This window comes from Lathamus discolor, chromosome 17 (genome assembly GCF_037157495.1).
Source record: "Lathamus discolor isolate bLatDis1 chromosome 17, bLatDis1.hap1, whole genome shotgun sequence".
Classification (NCBI taxonomy): Eukaryota; Metazoa; Chordata; class Aves; order Psittaciformes; family Psittacidae; genus Lathamus; species Lathamus discolor.
The window spans coordinates 4,788,273-4,810,181 of NC_088900.1; the positions used below are offsets into that span (position 1 = coordinate 4,788,273).

A 21,909-nucleotide genomic window follows, 5' to 3' on the forward strand; every position below is an offset into this window, starting at 1 on the left:
GCCAGTGGAAGTGATCAGCATAGGGAAATAAAACACTTGACAGCAGTGAGTGACCCTCAGTTTAATGCTGTGGCCAGGACAGGGGGGTTCAAGTGATGGAAGTGTGACTCCTGGTCAGTATTTCCACAGACCTTTGTGCCTGCACCCTGTCTGTTTAATGAAACAACACTTTCTCACTTCACAAAGGGCTGGGGTATCAGTTCAGCAGTCCCAAAGGAAAAGTTCAGGAGCTGGGGACTGTACTGGGGTCTCACAGAGAGAGATTTAAAAGGAAAGTTCGGGGAAGAGAGCTGGGATTCTCATTTCTTGTCATGCAGGACACTGGGAAGCACAGAGAGTGATCCACCAGCCCAGATCCTTCCAGCCCAACCACTGTCCCAACATGACCATGAGACCTCAGGTGTGCACAGCCAGTCTATGGAGGTAATTCAGTGATGGACATGATTACCCCACACACCCCACTGCCCACAGCACAGGATGAGACCCACACTAACAATTAAAGCCCTAAAGCTGCCCTCCCCATATATGTTCTGCTGGTGGAGGCACCTCTTGAGCCCACCATATCCCTCCCGGGATGAAGGATTTGCCTGCATACGCAGTTCAAAGAGCCCGGCACTGGAAACCTCCTCACTTGCAATTGTCTGCGCTTGGCAACGCAGCCCGATAGTGAATAAACGACAGAGAAATATTCCTCTCTACACGTGTTTGGGTTTCTTGGGGTGGTTTTCTTGGACGGCGATCCTGGCTCTGCAACAATACCCGTCTTGTTCAGCCCCATGCTACAGAGCAGGCTTGAATAGATCTGTCTAAAATTATAAGCGGGCAGCCCCTGGGCTCTGAGAGATCACAGGCCACATGCTGGGGCTGAACAAAGGCTCTGCTATTTCCTTACAATTAGCCCAGCTAAAAGGACATCTATCTCCTTCCATTAGAGCCACCACGTGCCTCCCAGTCAGTCCATTGTAAAGCTAATTAAATAACACGCCTCTCTCCCCATGAGGGGCTCCTGATGAGGTCCTAAGGCCTTGCTGGTGTAGAAGGGGAAGAGACAGCTGGTCAGCAGGGGCCTGCGACTCCACTGGTCACCCATCTACAGCCATCATCATCATCACCCCTTAGTGCAGGGGTTTTGATTATGTTCAGAAAGCTGTGGAAGGGAGATCCTGAGGTACAAAGGGGTTCAGCACACAAACCTGTTTGCTCCTCTGTCAGCTTCCCCACTGCCTGCAGCAAAAGCTGCAAACCCAGCTGATTTAGTTATTATTTTTGCCTGTGCTTTGCTGGGAGTTGGAAGAAAAAAGCAGATGTAAAGATTTTGTCTAAACACGTTTCGGGTTGATGCAAACCAGTTTGGGGTTCCCCCCGCAACTTCTCATTGAGTTAAAAGAGGCAAAAGAAAATAAGCAAGGAAAACGGTGCGTCATTCCACCTGAGCTAGAACTAGTTTTGCGCTTTTAAAGTGGGAAGGAATTGCAAAATGGGGCAAATAAAAAGGCAATTAAAAGTAATCCATTAACAAACCCTCTTTCCATCCAGTTAGTTCACCTTCTTGAGGAGGTTTCTGTGGCTCTCAGATGTGGATGAGCTGACATGAACCTGCCTTTTTTGCTGGGAAGCCTGATTTGTGTTTTAGCATCATGAGTGAGATGGAGCCAAACCTACCTCTGATGCCTGGAGTGTCCTTCCAATGTGAAAATTCATTCTAGGAAGTCAACATGCACACTAAACGTCACAGGGGCCTCCTGCAATGTCCTGAGCGATGCTTCAGAGGCCACCACAACCATCATCTGTCCCTGGAGGAGGAGGATGTGGCTCTCCTGCAATGCCCAACCTGCAACCTCAAGCCAGACACTAGGAGAGCAGCTTTTCCCTCTATCAGCCCACCCTGGATCTTCAGGGTGAGCTCTGTTTGCAACGCCACCAGTGCACAGCCTCGCGCAACTGCTAAATCACTCCAGATGTTCAACACCTTTACTCACAAGCTCCCAAGACCCGGAAGAAATACAGTTTCCTTCTGCCAAGTCTACTCGTAGCAGGAGTTGCAAAAATCCCCTTTACCCCCTTTTAAATCATTATTTTCCACCTCTGGCTATTTAAATCGTTATTTTCACACTGAAAGAGCATGACTGGAATAGTGGGAAGGTGGGTCAACAGACTAATGGGCTGATTTCCTGTGGATCTTTGGCTCCACGCTTGGAAAGCTGGACCTGCCACTACAGACAGAGCTCCATCCACCCAAGGAAAAGAGAAAGACCCCATTCCTCAGCATTTCCCACTGGGAAGACAGTAGGAGGAAGGTCACAGAGGAGGAGGCAGAGCTTGGTTTCATTCTAATGGGAGCAGTTTTCCAAATTTCCCTGTTTTCCAAGCCCACAGCTACCCTGGGTAGCAGCTGCTGCTGGAGCCTGGGTGGGAAAATGCTGGGAAGCTTTAGAAATGCATCAGTGCTTGCCAGGAAATATAACATGTAGCGTGTGTGTGTGTTTGTGTGTGCACATCCATAGGGTTTCATTGTAGAAGCTCAAGGATCAACTCATTGCCCATCACTGTTGAAACAATGGAAATGCAAACGTGTTACATCAAGTAATCAAATTCAACAGGGACATATCAACAGGGCTAGGTAAATCATCATTTAAAGATGCTACATGACTCACATGAAGGGCTAGAAGGGGCTAATACAAGAGTTCAGCCCAAAACACAGTTTGAATGTCACCTGGGAGCATGCTGCTCAGCTCTCCATCTGCTTTCAAACCCCAGGTCTGAGTACTTCATTCATCGCAAGCCTACCAAGAAAAGGGGTAGGAGCCAAGAAAAAGATGTCTTGTGTTAACCACCTCCCTCCTCCCCTCACCCAGCTAGTGCCCTTGATCCCAAAGCTATGGGAATGGCTCCGCAAGCCACTTGATTAATAAGAGCCCAGGGGGGAAAAATCGTTTATATAACCTTGTCTTCTCTAAACTTCCTAAGTGCTTTAGAAAGTGGCTGCCCTGGAAACCCAAACTGGAAACGAAAAATATTATCTCTTCCATTTATAAACATCTCCGGCGCTAATGAAGTGAGGAGCGGGAGGGGAACGCCGGGATGCGCTTGGCAGGCGTGGGAGAGCCCAGATAAAACCATCTCGTTTCAGGTGGGTGTGGAGTGGAAAGCCCTGCCACCGCGGTCCGGTGCCACTGTAGCTGCTGAATACAGCGCTGCAAGGCCCCAGGGAGGGACTGGGGAAGATGGATGATTATGGAAGTATCTGCTACACTAAGCACAGAGGCAAAATGACAGCCTTACTAGGTGCATATGTAACGGGGGAGAAAGACAGAGCAACATACAATGAGGCAAGAGCAGATGGATGAAAACTTTAACCAGTTCCTTTAGCTTGAAGCTATAGCTCGAGTGAAGCATCACATCATGATATTGGAAAGCAGGGAGTGAGTATTGGTACTTACTCATGCTTTGTGGCATAAACTACACAGACCAGGCTCCTTCTACGTGTCAACAGAGCACGGCTGTTTACACCAGTATGGTCTAAATAAACATATGAGTGGTCCAGATTAAGCTCTTGGGTTCACCCACTTTCTGCCTTGCAGCTTCTCAAGACGTTCATCTGAATCAGAGTCAAAAGAAGGATTCTGCTGAGTAGAATAACCTATTTCTCTGTTTCCTTTCCTTGTTGCCATTTCCCACGGAGATCTGTTTTTGCATCAACACAGCCAGCACCAGAAAATGCTGAGTTTTGGCTGGAAATGTTTGGATTTCATTTTGACAAAATATTGATGATTTCCGCAGAGCAATCTGTCACTTTTGGCAGCAACGAGAAAAAAAGTAAAAAAAGACGTATTTCATCTAGATAGGGGACTGAGCTGACACCAAGCCTGGAACTCGGCACAAGTGGAAGGCAAAGCAGGCTACTGGGTTGCCTCGTTATCCTGTCAGTCTGATTACTGCAAAGCAAAGGAAACGTGCTACTGCTTCCATGTAGTAGCTGTTTGCCTGGATAGAAACACAACCAAAGCTGCCAGACAAAGGAAGCATCTGGTCTCCTGGGGTTAAGCAAGATGCAAAGCAGGGGAAGAGAAGGTCTGATCATCTCTGAAGATGTTTCACAGGAGGTACAGATACCCCAAGGTGGCCATGAGCTGGTCCAGGGCAGGACTGAGATGCCAGTTTTATTTCCATCACTACCTTCCATAATTAGCTGTGCCTCCTGAGCCTGCAGAACTGGGTTGAAATCATCTGTGAGATGCCTGGAACTGACCAAATCAGAATTTTTCCATGAACAGGCTCCCATGGGGCATCTCCTCCTTTTTTCCTATTGCACCTCAGTGCTGACATCAGTCTGGACAAAACAAGTGCCCTCTGCCCTCCCTCGAACTTAGGATGTGGAGAGTGAACCACGCAAACCAGGGGAGAAAGGCATTTCTGACTCCTGGAAGACAGCTGCTGATGAGTTAGGGAGAAGCAGTTTGGGCCAGCTCTTCTTAGAAACTAAACGTCTGCTTTGGTGCAGCAGTTTCTTTTGCTTCATCCCATCTACGCTATGGGGAGCACAGGTATCTGCAAGTGTTTTTGTCACCCTGCTCATGCAGCTCATGCCATGTCAGCAACCTCGTTTCCCTTTCCAGGAAGGGAAGTCCTCTCATGAACTTTATTATATTGCTTTTCGGTGTGTGCACCCACGCGCTTCTCCTTGCCACAATCGATGGCAGTGTTCCCACTGGACGGGCTGAAGCTATGCTTTCCTGCAGGCTCACCACAGGTTTAAAGGCTAGATCCTGGTCTTGAATCCTAACCGCCCCTCACATCACAGGGAAGAAAGCACTATAAAAGAGGAGCCCTGCCTCTAGCACAGGCTCAGAGGTTTATGAAGGCAGGTTCCAAAGGATGGACCTACACTGCTCACGCTGGCTGAGAATCTCCCTTCATAAGCTTAATGCTGAAAATAAGCCCACATGCAAATTTCCCCCATGCATCCCAACCTCACTCAAGTCACTTGGAGGCCAGCAAGCCATTCTCTGCAAGTCTCCCATGGCTCTTCTGCAGAGAAACCATGTTCCTGATGTACACACACAACCTCATTAGCTCAGCTTGCTGCCAGAGAGGCAGCCTCCCTTCCCGGGAACCAGCTGCAGAGAGAGAAACTGTGATCCATCCATTGTGAAAGAGCCAACAATTGACCCGCTGCAACTATTCCGGAGCCTATTGATACACAGTCCCAGAGGGGAAGGTCCATCCGGTGGGCTGTGTAAACTTCAGCACGTGTTGAGCAGCCTGGAGGCAGCTTCAAGGGGATGGCCACGCTTGTGGTGCGGATTCGCTTAAGGCCTCTATTCCATTTGTTGTGCAACATCAAGCCCTCGTACAGCGCCATTCTCCAGGGATTCCCAGCCACTCGCCTGACCTCAATGAATTAAGCATCGCAGTAAAATGTGCAATGAATTAATCATCTGCATCTCCAATGTGAGAAACTGCTATGCGGTGGCTCACAGGCAGCCTTCTGAATGATTTAAGCATCCCACTCCAGTGGACTTGCTCTTAAGAGATGCAGCCAAGGTCTTCCAAATTCCAGCTATAAGATCTCCTAAATCTGCTGTTCTTCTCCCTGAGAATCCTTCCTCCATAAGAAAAGACTATGGATGATGGGGAAGAGCCACCAGGACTGACAGCTCAGGTGAATGAAGCACCCCACTGTATACGAAGAGGGTGTTGGGTTGTACAGACCAGGCACTGCAGAGTCCTTTCAAACAGTTGATGGCTGCAAGGCAGGAACGAAACTGAGAGATGCTAAGAGAGCAGCAAGAGGACATGGACCACATGTTTCCTCCCAGGAGCTCCAGACAAGGTGAGAAACTCCACATGCACAGAACAGGGTGTAGTAAAGAAGGTGTAGAAAGCATTTGGGAAAGCTCAGACCTGGGTCTGCTTTGAAAAGAAGGAATCATTTCCATCCACAGTTAATAGCAAGGGCAGCTCCATCTTATTTCTATTCAATTGTAGAAAGAGAGCAGAGAGATGCAGTCCCTTACAGGGCTTTCAAGGAATATTCATCCTAATCCTGTCCTTACTCTTGTATGGCTCTAAGTGTGTCATTTCTCCTTCCTGCTCTCCATTTATCCAGCCTGCATATAGGCTGCATGGGGCACAGGATGCTCCAATCCTCTTGGAGGTGTCTGTGTATTAGAAACAACAACTGAAAACACAAGACAGACCAACCTAATAGGACTTGCCCCCTCTCCAAATGTCTGACAGCGCTGTTTCTCAGACTGAAGTGATGCAAATAGCTCAGATAAGGCTCAGATAAAGTATCTGAGCTCTCAAGGGCTTATCTGAGCTGAACACCAACTCCAGAAATTCCGAAATTTGCCCTGTGGGACTGTCTCCATCGAGCCTGATTTCCATCTGAAGCCTCAACCTCCAGAGGCTGCAGAAACAGCTACTGTTCAAATGCATTCTTGAGATAGCAGGGTGGGACACAGCAGGTCTGCAGCTCCCCTATCGGGGGCTATCTGGGGATTTGCCTCCTGGTGGGAATGTTGCAAGAGCTGGGCTGATGGCTCAAGGAACCGGTGACGGCACCTTTCACCGCCAGCGCTTGCACTGTAACAGATGAGGTAAAGCCTTCACTTTCTCTTGGCTACAAAGCATTCCCTTCTGGCTTTTGCTTTCAGCTATGTCCCCTCTCAGAAGCTGCTAGCAGAAGGAAGGCTTGTGGGACAGCACTGGACTCTGGTGCCCCACCGTGAGCTGCGGCACAGACGTGTCAGCATGGACATCGCGCTGAGATTTGGGGTTTCCAAAGCAACAAGATGCCGGGTGCAAAACCCATCCGGGCTTCTCCGAAAATCTCAGCCTGGCAGGTTGTAAAGGGAGTCAGCAATCGCAGCGAGGAGCTCTGATCAAACGGACCCAGGCTTGCAGCCGTGGGCAACCTCTAGTATTCATTTACAGCAATAAACATCTGTGCTTCGTGATCCAGCCTTTCTGAAACAGAGAGCTGTGGCGGTCCCAAAACGTGTGAGACCTGGTAGTGAGCATCTGTTTATAGTACACAACTCCGTCTGTGAAAGGGACCAGGGGAAGTCCAAGGCCAGGCTTAGGGAAGGTAAATGGAGATCTCTTTGTAAAGCTGTCACAAAGGGCCCATTATCTCACTTACACCTGGACTATGGTTATTCTTTGTCCTGCAGGAGTATCAGGGGTCTCCCATCACACAGCCAGATCCCACGTGCTGGGTGCTCTATAAACACAGGAGGAAAAGAGAGCAGGAAAAATTCCTTCCCGGAAGATTTGTTGCCAAATAAGGAGTGATCTTGTCATTTGTACACCTAATGGAAATGGAGCAAGGAGAACAAAAAGAGCCCTCTAAAACCAGCCCAAGCTCTGCAGAAACTACCTCCTGATACAAGCTGAGAAAGATTTCCTCCCTGTAGAGCTTTGCAACCATCAGAGTTCTCAGGCAAGAATAACAATGAAATTCTATAGGATTGCTCATAAACCATAGGGGGGAAAAAAAAGAAGATTTCATTTCCTACTAAAATATTCCCAACGCCTCATTCCCAAAGGACCGACATGCCCGAGGGCCACTGCGGAGCGCTGGCTCCCCTTCCACAGCAGCGCTTCTCCCTGGCTAAATCCCAGGGATGGGGGGGAACGCGTGGGCAGGCCACGGGCTCAGCTGTGTTGGCAGCACCAGGGTTAACCGCGGCGGCGCCCTGTAATGCAATGATTTCTGGTTTATTTCAGCAGGGGAAGTGTGTCCCGGCCTGATTAGCCCAATGGTTTCCTCTTTTCCCATAACCTCCAGACCCCCGTGGCCTAAGTGTTTACTTTCTGAAATAAAAAATCTGCTAGTGTTTTTCTTTTTTCGGGGCATGTGTATTTTGGGAGGATTCGGGGGGAGGAAAGCGGCGAGGGGGAGTTGAATGGGATGGGAGGCTTGCATACACCTCCCTTCTCTCTCCCACCCCTCACCCCCAGCTCCTTTCCAGCTGCAACCTCTGAGCTGAGACTTCTGGCTTCAATGTGAGAGAGAGAGAGAGAGGGAAAGGGAGAGAGAAATGTATTAATGAGAGAGTTCAGTCTCTTGCTTCAGCAGCTATAAACACAGCGAACATCTGGAGGGAGAGAGAGGTGCTTCAGGCTGCCAGGAGCTGAAAGGAACAGGCTGTTTTCAGGGTCCCAGCCCCCTGAGTTCCCCTCTGCCTCCCTGCATATAGAATCATGGAAAGGTTTGGGTTGGAAGGGACCTTAAAGCTCATCCAGCTCCAACCCCTTGCCACAGGCAGGGACACCTTCCACTAGAGCAGCTTGCTCCAAGCCCCTGTGTCCAACCTGGCCTTGAGCACTGCCAGGGATGGGGCAGCCACAGCTTCTCTGGGCACCCTGTGCCAGCACCTCAGCATAGGGAAGAACTTCTTCCTCATATCTGGTCTAAATCTCCTTGACATGGCTCTCTTGGCATCACTCATTGGGCCCTGTCCTGGCCTCAGTTATGCTGCCCTCTCTGCTCCATGCCTGCGTAGCCAAGCCCAGCTATGTGCTGCTGCAAGGTTGCCACATGCAACCCAAACCTCCTAGAAAGGGTTTTCTGCTGCTTGGTATCCCCAGAGGCAAGTGCTCAGTGCTTGTGGGTCTGTAGGCAAATGAGTTTGGGAAAGCTCAAAAAGAAAAGGCAGCTGTGCTTTGTGTGTCCTGTCTGAAGCAAGCATTTGGTGGTGCAGGATAGCCTCCTCCAATGGAAAAAGAAACAGGGACATCCACATCACACCATCCCTACAGAGGGAGCAACCCTACCCCAAGACCATCCCAAAACACATCGTCTTCTGCAGTGATCCTCAAGGCATCACAGAAGCCCTGGATAGCCTGTTGCTTAGTCCCTTTTCTTCCTTGACTCTATATCAAGTTATTCCTTCCCTATGGCACATGGAAGCTGCCGGTGTTGCTGTGATCCTGGTGCCGCACCTCTTGCTGAGCTCCCACCTTGCTGTTATACTAGAGGACCTCAGCAAATCAGGAGGCATCGCCCAGAAAACAAGCAGCAACCTTCCTGCTTTCACCCAGGCTCATCCAGGGGACCAACACAATCGTTCCTCCCTGCGTGGCAGCTGAGCCCCTGCTGACAGCAGTCTGCAGCTCAAGTGGGAAAAGGGCTCCATGCTCATTCTCTGGTGATGACCCAGCATGCAGGGAGCTCCCATGGGGTTTGCCCTTGAGAGGCGAGACAGGGATTTTTCCAGAGTGAGGCAGGAAACAAATGGAAAAGAGAAAGCCTGGATTTTTGTCATTCTATTGTTTCGGGGCAAATCAACCTCTTCAAGGGATGACTTGCAGCAGGTTACAGCAGCGGGTGCAGAGGGAGCATCATGAGGTATCACAGGGTGGCCTGCATGTGTTTTCCTCACTTGTGAAACAACTGGGATCCACAAAAACCATACTGAGTCCCACTGACCTGAAGAGCAAACCAGCATCCTTTCACAGGGCTCTTGCAAAAGACACCATGGCTTTGCAACTCATTCACAAGATGCCTTTTCTCTCCACCAACAGAATGAATTAAATGCTCTTAATGGAGAAAGTTATGTGTCCTTCAGCAAGCACACTAGGTGTGACATGTGTTTAACTGGAGTCAATGAAACAAAGGCTGCCACAAAGAATAAAGGCTAAAGAATATCCATTCCAACCAGGCTACAAACTGGCGGACCTCATCTCAGCAGCCAGAAGATGACAACAGAGCCCGGTAGAAAGGGCTCCTTCACCCCCTGGGCTACAGCAAACAGGCAGGGAGAACTGCAGATGTGGGGATGACCATCAGCAGGTTGGGCAGCAGCACTGAAATGAATTCGCATCCATCACCTCGCTCATCCCTCCCCACGGTGCCTCACCCCTTTCATGCTCCCCCTGTTCTGTTTCCCTTCATCTTCCTCCACGTCCTCCCTTTCCCACTCCTCGTTTATTGAGGAGGGAGAGGACAGGCTGGCCAGTCCAGGAGAAGTCCTGCTAGCTCTGGATCCACAAGCAGATGTGCGTGCCCTGTGGAAAGACCATTCATCTCAGCGGAGAGCCTGCGGAGGAGGCAGCAGCAGCAGCACAGGGGAGGGGGGAAGTGTTGGAGGAGGCTGAGAAAAGGAAGGAGGCCGCAGTTAAAAATAGGATAAAAGGACATGAAAAAATGCAGATTTTTTTTTTCTTTTTTTTTCTCTTTTTTTAAGGAAAAAAAAAAAGAAAAAAAGCTCCTCTTGGAAAATGTGCTGCAGCTGGAGAAGCCATCGGGCCGAGCCTGGTCAGCTTTCACCTTCCCCCTCCTCTCTTCTCCTCCCCAAACCCCCTTCCTCTGAGCGTGGGCCTGGAAGATGGCCCAGAAAGTGCTCACAGAAAGAGCTTTCCTCCGGGGATCTCCACCAGGTCTCGTGCCTGCAAAGGAGGGGGAAAAGCAGGGAGAGTTCACCATGGATGCATGTGGTCCCCGTGGGACTCCTGCTTGCAGTCCAGGCAGAGCTAAGTGCTGGGACTGAAGGAAAATCACAGCCAGAGTCAGCAGGGTGAGACCATCCCTATCTTGTCTGCATGGGCACAGAGCAGGGCAGCACTGCTCCAGCTACAAAGGCTTTGCCTTCCTGCCAAACCCATCACAACACCACTATGGCTGCAGGGACCTGATGTCCATGAAGCACCAGTGGGTCAGATGCAGGGACATACCACCCTCAAAGCTAACAAACCCCAGATATTGTGGGTTTAGAGGTGGCATTAAGCTAATATGTTCAGACAGAATCAGCAATGGATTGGGTGAGGCTGGTCTCCCATAGCACTGGCCTGAGTGTCGCTGGGTGTTGCGGATGAGCCTAAGGCGACCCCTTTTATTTCTAACAGTGTCTTGGTGCAGGCAGCCTAACCTAAATCAGCTGGACTGCTTTCACAGAGGCATCAGACCTGCATCTCTGATTTCTCCTCTAGAAAAGGCTTTAATTTCATTTTAATTTCTTGCCTTGCAAATCCCAAAGCTGATCCCATTTGCCTCAGTGAAAGCAGGATAACTCCCTGTAGTGTCCAAAAGCCTGGGAGCACCTTCAGTCCAAGCCTGCTAATTCAATACAACAGGAAAAATTCTTCAGCCAGAGTCACTTCATTCCTTGCTTGCCATTAACAACAGTTTTATCTCTCCTATCACTAAAGAAAACAGACCTGCCCAGAGGGAAAGGGGTTGTCAAAGTGGCCTTGGCTCAAAAAAGCAGCGCAGCCAGGACTATGTCCATGCTGAGCTTACAATATCACAATCAAATCTCTTTCTCCACTCCAGTTTATGCCTAACCTTGTATCAGCCAAAAAAACCGTACCAGAGGGTAACATTAGGATACTATTACCTTATGAATTAAACATATGGTGCCAAGTGTGGCTTTCAGCATCCTTTTGCTTTGGGTAGACACATGGCACCCTTAATTTTGGTCTACTAGATGGTTCAGGTGAGGTGCTATGTCCTTAATACTCCTGTTCCCACTGGAGTGGAAGAGCAGAGGTACTTTTCATAGATAGGCAGCAGCTCCCTTCTTGCCAGTTCTATTTCTATCACCTCTGGGATGTGGCCTTTGCTTGCTGTGGACCCAGTTTAGGCTGATTCTCAGGGCATTAATAGTCCCAACATATACAGCACAGATCATGGAAGCAAGCTGACAAATAAAACTGATTTTATACCTTTTCCAAATTAAACAATAACCCTCCAAAACTGACCACCCCTTCTCATCTTCATCAACGAGCTAAAGCCACATCAGGCTTTCCTTTAACCATATCACTGAATAATCTTATCGGACTTCAAGCACAGTGCAAATAAACTCACCCGAACTTCAAAGGCAAAATATCTCCTCTAAACGCAAGCAGCTCTAAAACCTTTAGAAATGCTGCGGGTTTCTATTACAAGAGGATATATTCACACTTGCATTTTCCTTGTTGACTTGGTTCTTTCACCAACATCAAGACCATGAAAACCAAAATAGCCTCTAGTAGACCAGAACTGAGGACAAATGGTTTTAATGTGCACCCGAAACGCAAAGGAGAAATGAAAGACTGTTCCTAGCGGTATATACAAATGAGGGTTTCCTCTCATTTAAAATTAGAAACTGAAGAAACAACAGTATAAAAAAAGAGATCAGAGAAAGAGAACCTTGCGTTGCAACAGCAAGAACTGAAAAGTAATTCTTAGGCAAGAGAATCAGAGGCCTGTCCTACCTGCCCCAATGGACCAAAGGTTTGGTTGAAACCTGTTAAAGACAATGTCAGCTTTTTTTTTTTGCTGGCTTCACTGTGTTTTGAGCCAGGCTCCAGCCCCTGCAACAAGAAATTTCACAGAGCCAGCATGGGGTAATGAAGATCTGGGTTGCAGATATGCCGGTCCCTGGAGAGAGCACTTTCACAGAAAAGGGGAGAGGGCAGCGGGAGAAAAAACACAAGGAAAAAACTTTCCAGGCACAGATTTGCAAAACGTTTGAGTAAATCCAAATGCTGCAAGGGCAGATTTCATCAGAGCAGAACTGACATCACGCTGAGAGAGGTCACCCACAGGAGTTGAGCAAATAGCTGAAATGAGAACAGCTGAGAATAGGCAGCAGAGTTCTGCTCCAGCCGCAAGCGCAGCGCTCTGCGTCCATCTCCTGCTCACACACAAGTGTTCACCAAAGGAGGAAAAAAAACCCCAAATGCCTGAATATTTGCCAAGAAGAGATTTCAAACCGTACGTTTGACCGCAACAGTCACTGGTTCTGCTGAACTCTTTAGCTGCAAAAGGTCTTGAAACATCAGGGCTTCTCCCCTCCCAAGGGCCCAATGTGCATAACTAACAAGCCAGGAACAAGTCACAGAAGACCAGCACATGCCATGCAAAAGCTTACATGGGATTTAAGTGCTTCATGATAGGCTTATGTGGGACTTAAGTGAAACATAAACTTCATATTGGCGCTTTGCAGAGGTCACAGTCGTGCAACTTGAGCTCTTTCACTCAGTTCTCTGCCATGGCATACCTGAGCCCTCTCCTCGCTGCAATACAGCAGGGCTCTTTGCTGATGCCTCATCACCCATCCCACGGGTAGAAGGACCAGCTGCCTGCCCAACATCTGCTCTGCAAGTTGGTTGTACAAGAAGCAGCCCAAACTGCAAACTCAGCTTGAAGATTCACCGGTTGAACAACGCACTGGGCAAGAATTAGTCACCAGTGATTTTGTAACGACTTTCAAACTATGAATACATTAGAGAAGACGAGCTTCTAGTCCGAGTCAGGGAACTGCACATTGCAACCATACCGCACAGCATGACCACACATCTCCAGCTGTGGTTACCTGAAGATCATGCCACCACCCTCCCGTGGAGGAAGGCAATGAGCTATTAAGAGCAAGGCACCCCAAATCACTGCCACAGCAGAAACAAAACCTGGGAGTCCTCAGCTTCTTGCAACACTCCATGAAAGCCACTTTCCAAAGCCACATCAGTCCTACTAATGCCATGAGAAACGCTGAAGATGCAACCAGCATGTTAGCATGTCCACCTTGCCTCCCATGGTATCTTCCCATGTCTGTAAAGACCGGAGGGAGCAGCAACCAGGGCTGCAGTCAATAAAAGCAAATTTGGTGCACACAGGACATCAAAATCACCACCCAAAAGAGGAGGGGGTTTTACCAGCTGGACACCCACACTATGGCAGGAACTAGGGATCCTTCAGCATTTCTCAGACAGGAGGACAATAGCTAAACCAACTTTAAAGTTTATATCTGCTTTCTGGCCCCATGTCTACTGAGGGAGACCCTTGGCAGCCAGCAACACATATGCCGATCTGGTGATGCTGTGGTAGATGCCCTATGGCAATAAATGAAGTCAGGACTGGGGCAGAATAAAGGAGACAAGGGGAACAGGCTGGACAACAAACAAGAGCGTGGTGGGCCTTTAGGGCTTGTGTTTTCACCTAAACATGCTGCAGAGCCCCACAGGGTGGAAAGGTGCCACACATCCATCCCGGTGTGGTGTCCTACCTGTGCTGTAGTGCTCCAGGCCGGTGGGCACCTCTTGTGTGGCAGGTTCATCCCAGAGCGGGCAGCATATCCTGGGCTGGCAGCAGGTGGACTGAAAGCCACAGGTCACCCAGGGATCATCACAGGGTCCGGCAGCACCTTGCTTCTGGGAGCAGGAGAGAGAAAGGCATCAGTGCACCTCATCCCCCTCACAAATCAGGTACAAAGCCCTCAGCCAGCAGTGTTTGCTCAGAAGGAATAGCATCATCCAAACACGCTTGGCTGAGCGGTGTCTTGACAGGGCTACAAAGCCCCTTTTATGAACAAATGTGAGGAAACAAAGATAAAGGGGACGGCAGCATATTTATATAAACCTATGTATTATTACATCTTATATTGTATTATTATATGCTTACTCATAATCCATCATGTATCTATAATGTATTGATTACATGTGTGATATAGGCATGTATATACCCACACATGTAACGCTAGGTTATAACTGTCATTATACATCACACGTTTCTTTTTATTGCATAGAGTTATATATATACCTTATGAACAAAACAGATGTATTATATGCACTATCATATATGGGTATATGAAAACAATCCCAGGATATAATCTTATTTTATACATGTATATTTTATACATATGAAATATGTGTGTGTATATATACAGTATATGTTTGTATATACCTGATATATGTATTTACCATGTGTACATAAATGTATATATGTATACTATATATGGTACATATAAGAGTATGTCTTTGTATAAGAGGATAACAATATATACATATACTTTACTATAACATATACTATAAAACTCAGGCTGTTTTCATTTATTATTAGTATTATTTCCCTGCAGGGAAACAGATTTCCTTCATCTCCAATCAATACTTGAAATCCAAATGCATGCTTGGAACCATTTAAAGGGAAGATTCTGAGCTGTGTTAGAAATATTCCACGTGTCAGCATGCTCTTTTCTTCCTCATTTGGAAGGAAATCTTGCTTTCTAGCAAGCCCTTGTGCAGCCTGGTGTCTCAGCTCAGAGTCACAGCTTTCATCCGACTTTGTCTAGTACCTTTAGCACTGGTCAGCGTTTCTTTGGACAAATGTCTATTAATATGATTTCTCTAAACAAGGGCCTAATTTCTCTAAATACAGGTTGAAGCACTGTCAGACCTGTCCCATAGCTGCTGGCAGTCAGCACAGGCAGTCAGCACAGGCATGCCCTGGATGTAACATATATTATACATAACCACTGCTCCACAGACAGAAAGGAGTTCAGGAGAGCTCCAGAAAACCAGCTGAAACCTTTCCAAAGCCTGACTTGCTTTGTGCTGATCCCACTCCATTCATCCACAGCAGGTGAAGGTCAGCACGGGGAGCGGAGGCACTGGGACAATGGTTACCCCTAACAGTCCTGCTCTAAACACAAGCGCAGGAAATCCGATGCGGCGATCCTGTTTCCAGTGGAGGTTTGCAAGCTCGAGAGGTTCAGATAAGCTCTGAGTAAACAGTCAGTGTTTGGGCGCTGCTCTGAGCAACATAAAACCTTGGAGTATTTAGCGGTCGACACCAAGCTGTGTCAGCGAATGGGCCAGCAAAGTCACAGCAACCAGAGAGAAAACCCACTGCTAGGGGTAGAAAAATAACCCCAATTCCTTTCTTACCATCACTCCAGGGCGAGGTAAAGGATAAGGGGCTGGGTTGCCGATGGTTGTGTCCATATAGTAACTCATCATCTTGGAGGTGCCTGCAGAAATGGAGATAGACATTAGATGCCCTGCTGCAGAAGGCATACAGATTGATAGCATCAGCTAAATCTGTGCTTTCTCACACATATAAAGCTAGGACCAGGCTGTCATCTTAATGAGTTTAAGCTGGAAAAGTTAAGAGGAAAAATAGCTGTATTAATAGCAGATATTGTGATTAGATGTGTTGTATCAACAGTGCAAACACACAGATCCATTAGTGTAAACTGATGAGAGCCTGACAATGGTGAATGAATTATCACCTGGAAGCTGATGGTGCTGCTCTGAAGGAAGATGAGATCATATTTCCTTTGCTGTGGAATCAGTGGGGAATTGTTGCCATTTTTTTCTTTTGAGATAATATATAAAAAAAGGCAAACCAGTTTGTTGAGATCAACACCTTTCCTGTAAAAGTTTACTCAAAACCAGTCTGTTTCACAAAGGACTTCACTGTCTAAAAGAGACTTCTCCTGTTTTCCTACGTTAGCTTACATTGCGATATCTAAAGCTCGCCCTTGCATTGCTGAGGTGTATTCCTGAGTGCACTAAGCAGCCATCTCAGCTCACGGGAGCATGTCACAGCTTCACATGTCATTCCTAGGATGGGATGTGCTCCTCTGAGTGAGTCCTTCTACCGATGCTCTTCATTAGATGTGATTTTCAATCACCCACCAGCTTGTTTCTGTAGCTGAGATGAAGGAGGTGCCCACTGGCTCTCTTTTCAAGTACGCAGATGTTTATCCCCCTTCTCCTTTAAATGCAGTGTAAAATGCAGGGCCAATGCACTTTTTGCGTTTTGGTGAATATGGCTGGGAGGAAAGAGTCAAGAGGGAGTAGCCTGGGCTCAGAAGGATATGACCTGGAGCCAAAGGGAACAGCTATTTTAATCATGCTGATACATGGCATAACCTGCGATATGGAAGAGCTGCCACTGCTTTAACATCTCTGAGAACACAACAGCCCCAAAACAGGTCCCTTTTGATTCCTGCAGAGCCTCTGGGGTTAGCAAACGCCCTGCAAATGGCAGAGCCTGCCTCAGCTGTGCCACACTCACTGCTTCAGCAAACTGGGACTCCAGAGAGCAGCTCCCACCGTGCTCCGTGACTAATGGCCAAATGTGAAACACCTGCATGTGTATGTGTATGAAATTATTATCATCATTTCCTGCTTGTTACTGCTAACTCCTGCCCTATCACCCAGTCTGGTTCTCTTTGCACTTAGAGCAAAAACCAACCATATCACAAGTTACTGTGGCTGAAAAGCCTTAACTAATCTCAGCATCTGTGCACACCCTACCAGCCTGCTCTAAGGAGGTGTTAAAACACATTTGCTCTAAATCTAGTTGCATCTGCAGCATCCAGCAGCTTGGTAGAGTAAAGAAGGTGCTTGGAGCCCACTTTTGCAACTCAACTAAGACCAAGACTCAGTCCCAGTCCATCACACACCTGTCCCCTGATCCTAAGCTTAACCAGTGTAAATCACCTCATACAAACATGAAACGATTTCCCTCTTGCTCTAGAGACTAACGCTGCCAAACTGCACCAAAACAAGGCAGACACTGCAGAAGAGAAACAGAGAAATCTCCAGGCTCATTCACCTATTTCAATGCCACACACGTATCTGAGAGTAAGGAGTTGCAGCATTAAAACAGCAGTTAAACCAGCAGCCCCCACCAGCAGCTTTTTCCTGCTTTGCAGCTTGTGCAATAGGCAGTTGGGGTTTGTTGGCTGTTTTTTTCCCTTTGATCAAGACACCAAAGTCACACCAGTTCTTGAGAAGCACTTTCATGCCTTGCTGAGTGGTGTTTGCATCTTTCTCAGGGTGCAGCTGAACCTTCCAGCAAAAAGCCACACGTTGGTGCACGAAGCAACATGTGACAGGAGAAGCACTAAACCCACCCTGACACCTGGGAAAGGCTTCCTGCAATAAAGAGCACCACTAAAATGGTCTCACACTGTCTAAAGGGGGCTACAAGAAACCTGGAGAGGGGCTCCTGGCAAAGGTCACGTAGGAACAGGGGAAGGGGGAATGGCTTTAAACTGACATCCTGCGATTCCATTCTGTAATTCCATTAAGATTGTAAGAGTTGTAAAGCAGCACCCACAACCTCCTCCCGAGCCCTGAACAGGGGGAATTACCATCTCTAGGCAGCAGCTCCAATAGTTTCATAGCAAGGACAGCTTGCTTTTGGGTTTCTCTTCCCCTGCAAGCTGTACTGTTAAAAAGCACAAGTAGGGATCAGAAATACAATGCAAGCCTCTGCAACCATTTGCAGCACTGTCTGAGACAAGCCCAACTTACACACAAGATGAATCAGTCCTCCAGCCTGCTTCAGGTTTTGTGGGTGATGACAGTTAAACAGCAGAGAGACACAGGCTTTAGGCTGTGAAAAGGGCCTGGAAGACAAGCCCTGCTAGAAAAAGGCAGGCGAGCAGATTCTAGGCACAAAATAATTGTGCTCTGGAAAAAGCAGGTATGCAAGGCCAGCACCAGGAGGCAAGATGACAGCAGAAAGGGAGCTCCGCTGTGCTTTGTCCAGGCTAATTTTAACAGAACTTCCACCACTTCCCATAGGAAACTACTTCACAGCCCAATACATCTCTCACTGTCAGCAAGTTTCCCTGATGTTTGAGTGATATTTTTCTTCTCTTTAGCTTCCTCTAATAAGAGCCTAAATAGTTGCTCTCCTCCCCTTGGCCACCATTAGATAGCTCTAATGACCACTCAGGAGCTTGCAGCTGAACTAAATTCAATGATAGCTCTCTTCATGGCAGGTAACTTGGCTGATATTAAGGAAATCACTGCAGATTGACACCAAGATAATCAAGATCCACAGCTTGCTGAGAGCTGCTAATAAATAGAGGGGAATCAGAGCCATTTGGTAAAATCCTTAATGACTTAACAGCTTGACTTCAGACTTATTGTTTGCTCTTATTATTCCTGCCTTATTGTGAAAACATGTGTGGGAGAAGCAGCATTTATTTTGGGACCTGATCAAGTACCAGCCAAAGCTATTAGACTCTTGGGCCATTTCTAAACCAAATTAAATTTTTAATTTCATTTCGACATCCTTCCCTTCTCTTTTACAAGAGATATATCTATTTTTTAAACAAATTACCAAGCTTAGCTTGAAAAGGGAGAAGCGTTTATCCTGCTGACTGACACACACCCCCATGCAGAAGTTAGGAAGAAATTAAAAACATGTATTAAAGCAAAGCAAACTTTGTCTACTGGATATATAAAGACCCTTAACAGTATTCTCATATAGTGCCTTATGTTGTTTTAAGGATGAGGAAAGGGGAGTGAGACCACAATAACTTCGCTGTTGCAGACTCAAGGCTAGAAGCTCCATCTCTCTTGCCCAGTTTAGTGTTCTGTAACGGGTCTCCTCTATGTTGTAAAATCCTGTGGCTCAGATTGCTCCCCAGTTTCAACACTCAGCTTCTGCCCATCCCACATCTCAAAGCCAACCAGAAAATAAGGGTATCACTGCAGGGTGGTACAACTGGGGCAGCAGCAAAACAGCTTTTGGGCGCCCTTCTCCCTCCCAATAAACCAACAAGATTCCCTTTCCATAGGATTAGATGGGAAGCATTAGCAACCCCATCAAATATATTTCTGACTTCAAGAAGGTGAATCAAGACTTTAAGAATGAGAAGCAGCACTTTCAACATGAACATCCTCCCTGGGCGGCTGCGCTGGCAGCTCCCTGACCCAAAGCTGCTTAGTGATAGCCACTTTATTTTTACATCAAGTAATAATTTATCATCTTTAGGGGGGTTGGAAATGACATCCTTCCGCAAGGCTTTAACCCTTGAAATCCTGGCACTTTCCAGGCCGCCTGCCAATTCAATCCTCAGGGGAAAGAGTGTTTGTTGATCTGTTGGCATGTTAAAAACCTCATTCAATTCATCAAACTCATCAAATTCATCAAAACATCAAACCAGCTTAAAATAAAAGAAGCATCCCTAAATTGGGGATACGAGGAATAGAAATGAGCATTCTTCTCTTGCGGCCTCTTTACAACCCATGCTTTTTAACAGATTTGCAGTCCCCCACCTCTGTTTCATACCAGGGGGTCCCACACTTATGATTTTAAAACTTTGAAGTGTTCTCAAAGGTAACACCTGATTTACTGAAAGCAAACCAGGCAGGGCAGTAAATAGTGACGCTATGGTAAAGACAGCAATATAGTGATTACTCTTCTGCACCCTCCGTAAATACGCCATGAGAAGAAACGACTTGGCTAAGGTCATAGGGAGAAAGTGAGGGTGAAAGGTGAGTATCAGAGCTCCTCAGCCACTCTCTTAACTACACAGCACTGATTGCATTCAGATTAGCATTGCCATAAGGAGGTTGTCCACACTGTTTCTGGGGATGGTGCAGGTAGCAGGGATAGAGCGGGCTACCTGTCAGCACCCCACTCACTGCTTTAATGCTGGGCTCTTCCTTTCCTCAGTAGCTGTCAGATCTGAAGGAGGTATGATGGTACTTTAGGTGCCTTCCCATTTGGGTGCACAAAATCTAGCCAGGATGGACGACAGTGGTCATGAGATGGTGCCATGACAGTTAAACTTTGGACCAGTCCCACATACACATGTGCCCACAAGCCCTTGTTCTCTGTGCTTGGTAGTAAAAATCTTTTTGCTCTCTATTTTCCTTTACCCTGCTCATTAATCTATTACTTGGCTGCTATTTTATAACTAAGCTCAAATAACACCACCATCAACAGCACCACCACATCCATAGTGAGCTGATAGTGCGGACTATGGCAAGGAGGGGGGTTTAGGTGGGAGACTCCACCAGAGAAGCTGTTGCCATTAAATCCTGCTGCTCTCTCTTGGATCATAACACCTACTTGCAATTGCAGGAAGATGTGAATGGGTGTGTGTGGGGGGGGTTAATTAGGTCATCTGTTATTTCACTCGTGAATGTCCCTCTGTGAAATAACAGTCTTGCAGCACAACATCATGAGCCAGCTCCTCAGCTGGGGCAAAGCAAAGGGGGGGAAGAGCAGGATAAGTTTCCTGCTGCTTAGCAATGGATCCCTTGCATCAGGGAAGGATATGACCCAGCAAGGAGAGCCCAAACTGCCCCATGGCAAAGGGTCAGGGATTATGGCCCAGCAGAAAATAGTTTACATGGCAGGCAGGGGAAAGCTTAAAACCCACCCAAATTAGAGGCATCAGGAATAGCCTGTAAGCAGGAAACCACTCTGGACCCAGCCCACAGCCCCAAAGGTGTCAGTTGACAGCACAGGATGGGAAGTTCAGGGTAATTGTGCTACCAAATGAGTGGCCACATGCAAAGCAATGATTTAGAGGCTAATGAGAAGGGTGAAGGCCTTGGCTGTGCTCCTCAGGGACTCACAGTTCCCACCGGCTCTTTTTGGCTGGATGAGCGGGGCAGGATCGTGCCCTTCCCAAGGAATGGCAGCAGCACAGCAGCACATCCCTGTGGCTGTCACACTTAGGGCTCCAGTTCCTCCCAAAAGCAAATGCTGGCACCTGTGGCACTTTCTGCCCTTTGGGGGCTGGCATTGCTATGGAAAACATGCTGAGATGCGGCAGCAAACCCCTTACAAGCATCCCCCCCGCAAAGGTAGGAATCAGTCCCAGTTTGAGGGGCTACACCTTCCCTATCTATCTGTGCATAGGGCTGGAGGGAGTCGAGTGAGCACCCGACTTCGCTTCTCCCCCTGCCTAGCAAGGAAAACAAACCAACCCCCATTCAAATCAAAGTGCAACTGGAAACATGAAAGGAGCTGCACATCTAATCCACGGTAATAATGCCAAGGCACAGCCTTCTAGATGAGGAAAATAATAATGTTTGCTTAAACATACATATACAATTTATAGACTCTATATACATAAAAAGATGAGGGATTTTTAAAGGGAACCATCAGCTCAGACATTTTCAGAAGCTCCTGCAGTACTCCTAACAAACACATGAATCAGTTGCTGGGTGAAACTGGAAATGGAGAGAGTAAATCACCAGCAAAATAAGTCTTAGCTGTCCTGAAAACAAACCCAGGTACCTACAACCCACAAAAGAGCTTAAAGAGATTCTCTCCCACCGCCACTTACGACTTAGCTGAAAGATCAGGGGGAAAGTTTATGTCCTCCACAGCTTCCCACACTTGTCTCCGATCTCTTTCCAACTACCTGGTGTTATCCT

The 21,909-nt window shown here is 47.5% G+C and overlaps 1 protein-coding gene across 3 annotated transcripts in view; it reads right to left on the minus strand.

Annotated features, from left to right (window-relative positions):
- The window catches only part of ETS1 (ETS proto-oncogene 1, transcription factor), a 68,276-nt gene extending 46,367 nt beyond the window's left edge, over positions 1–21,909 (minus strand). Inside the window, exons 1-3 of one of the 3 annotated variants that reach the window (XM_065696915.1) lie at positions 21,819–21,909; positions 15,652–15,734; positions 13,995–14,139 (exon numbers count right to left, since the gene is read on the minus strand). In XM_065696915.1, coding sequence (XP_065552987.1) covers positions 13,995–14,139; positions 15,652–15,723 — 217 coding nt within the window. In that variant the 5' untranslated portion in view covers positions 15,724–15,734; positions 21,819–21,909. Of the gene's footprint in view, positions 1–13,994; positions 14,140–15,651; positions 15,735–18,033; positions 18,371–21,818 lie in introns of those variants that run through there. The other 2 variants (XM_065696916.1, XM_065696914.1) reach the window with 2 other exon arrangements.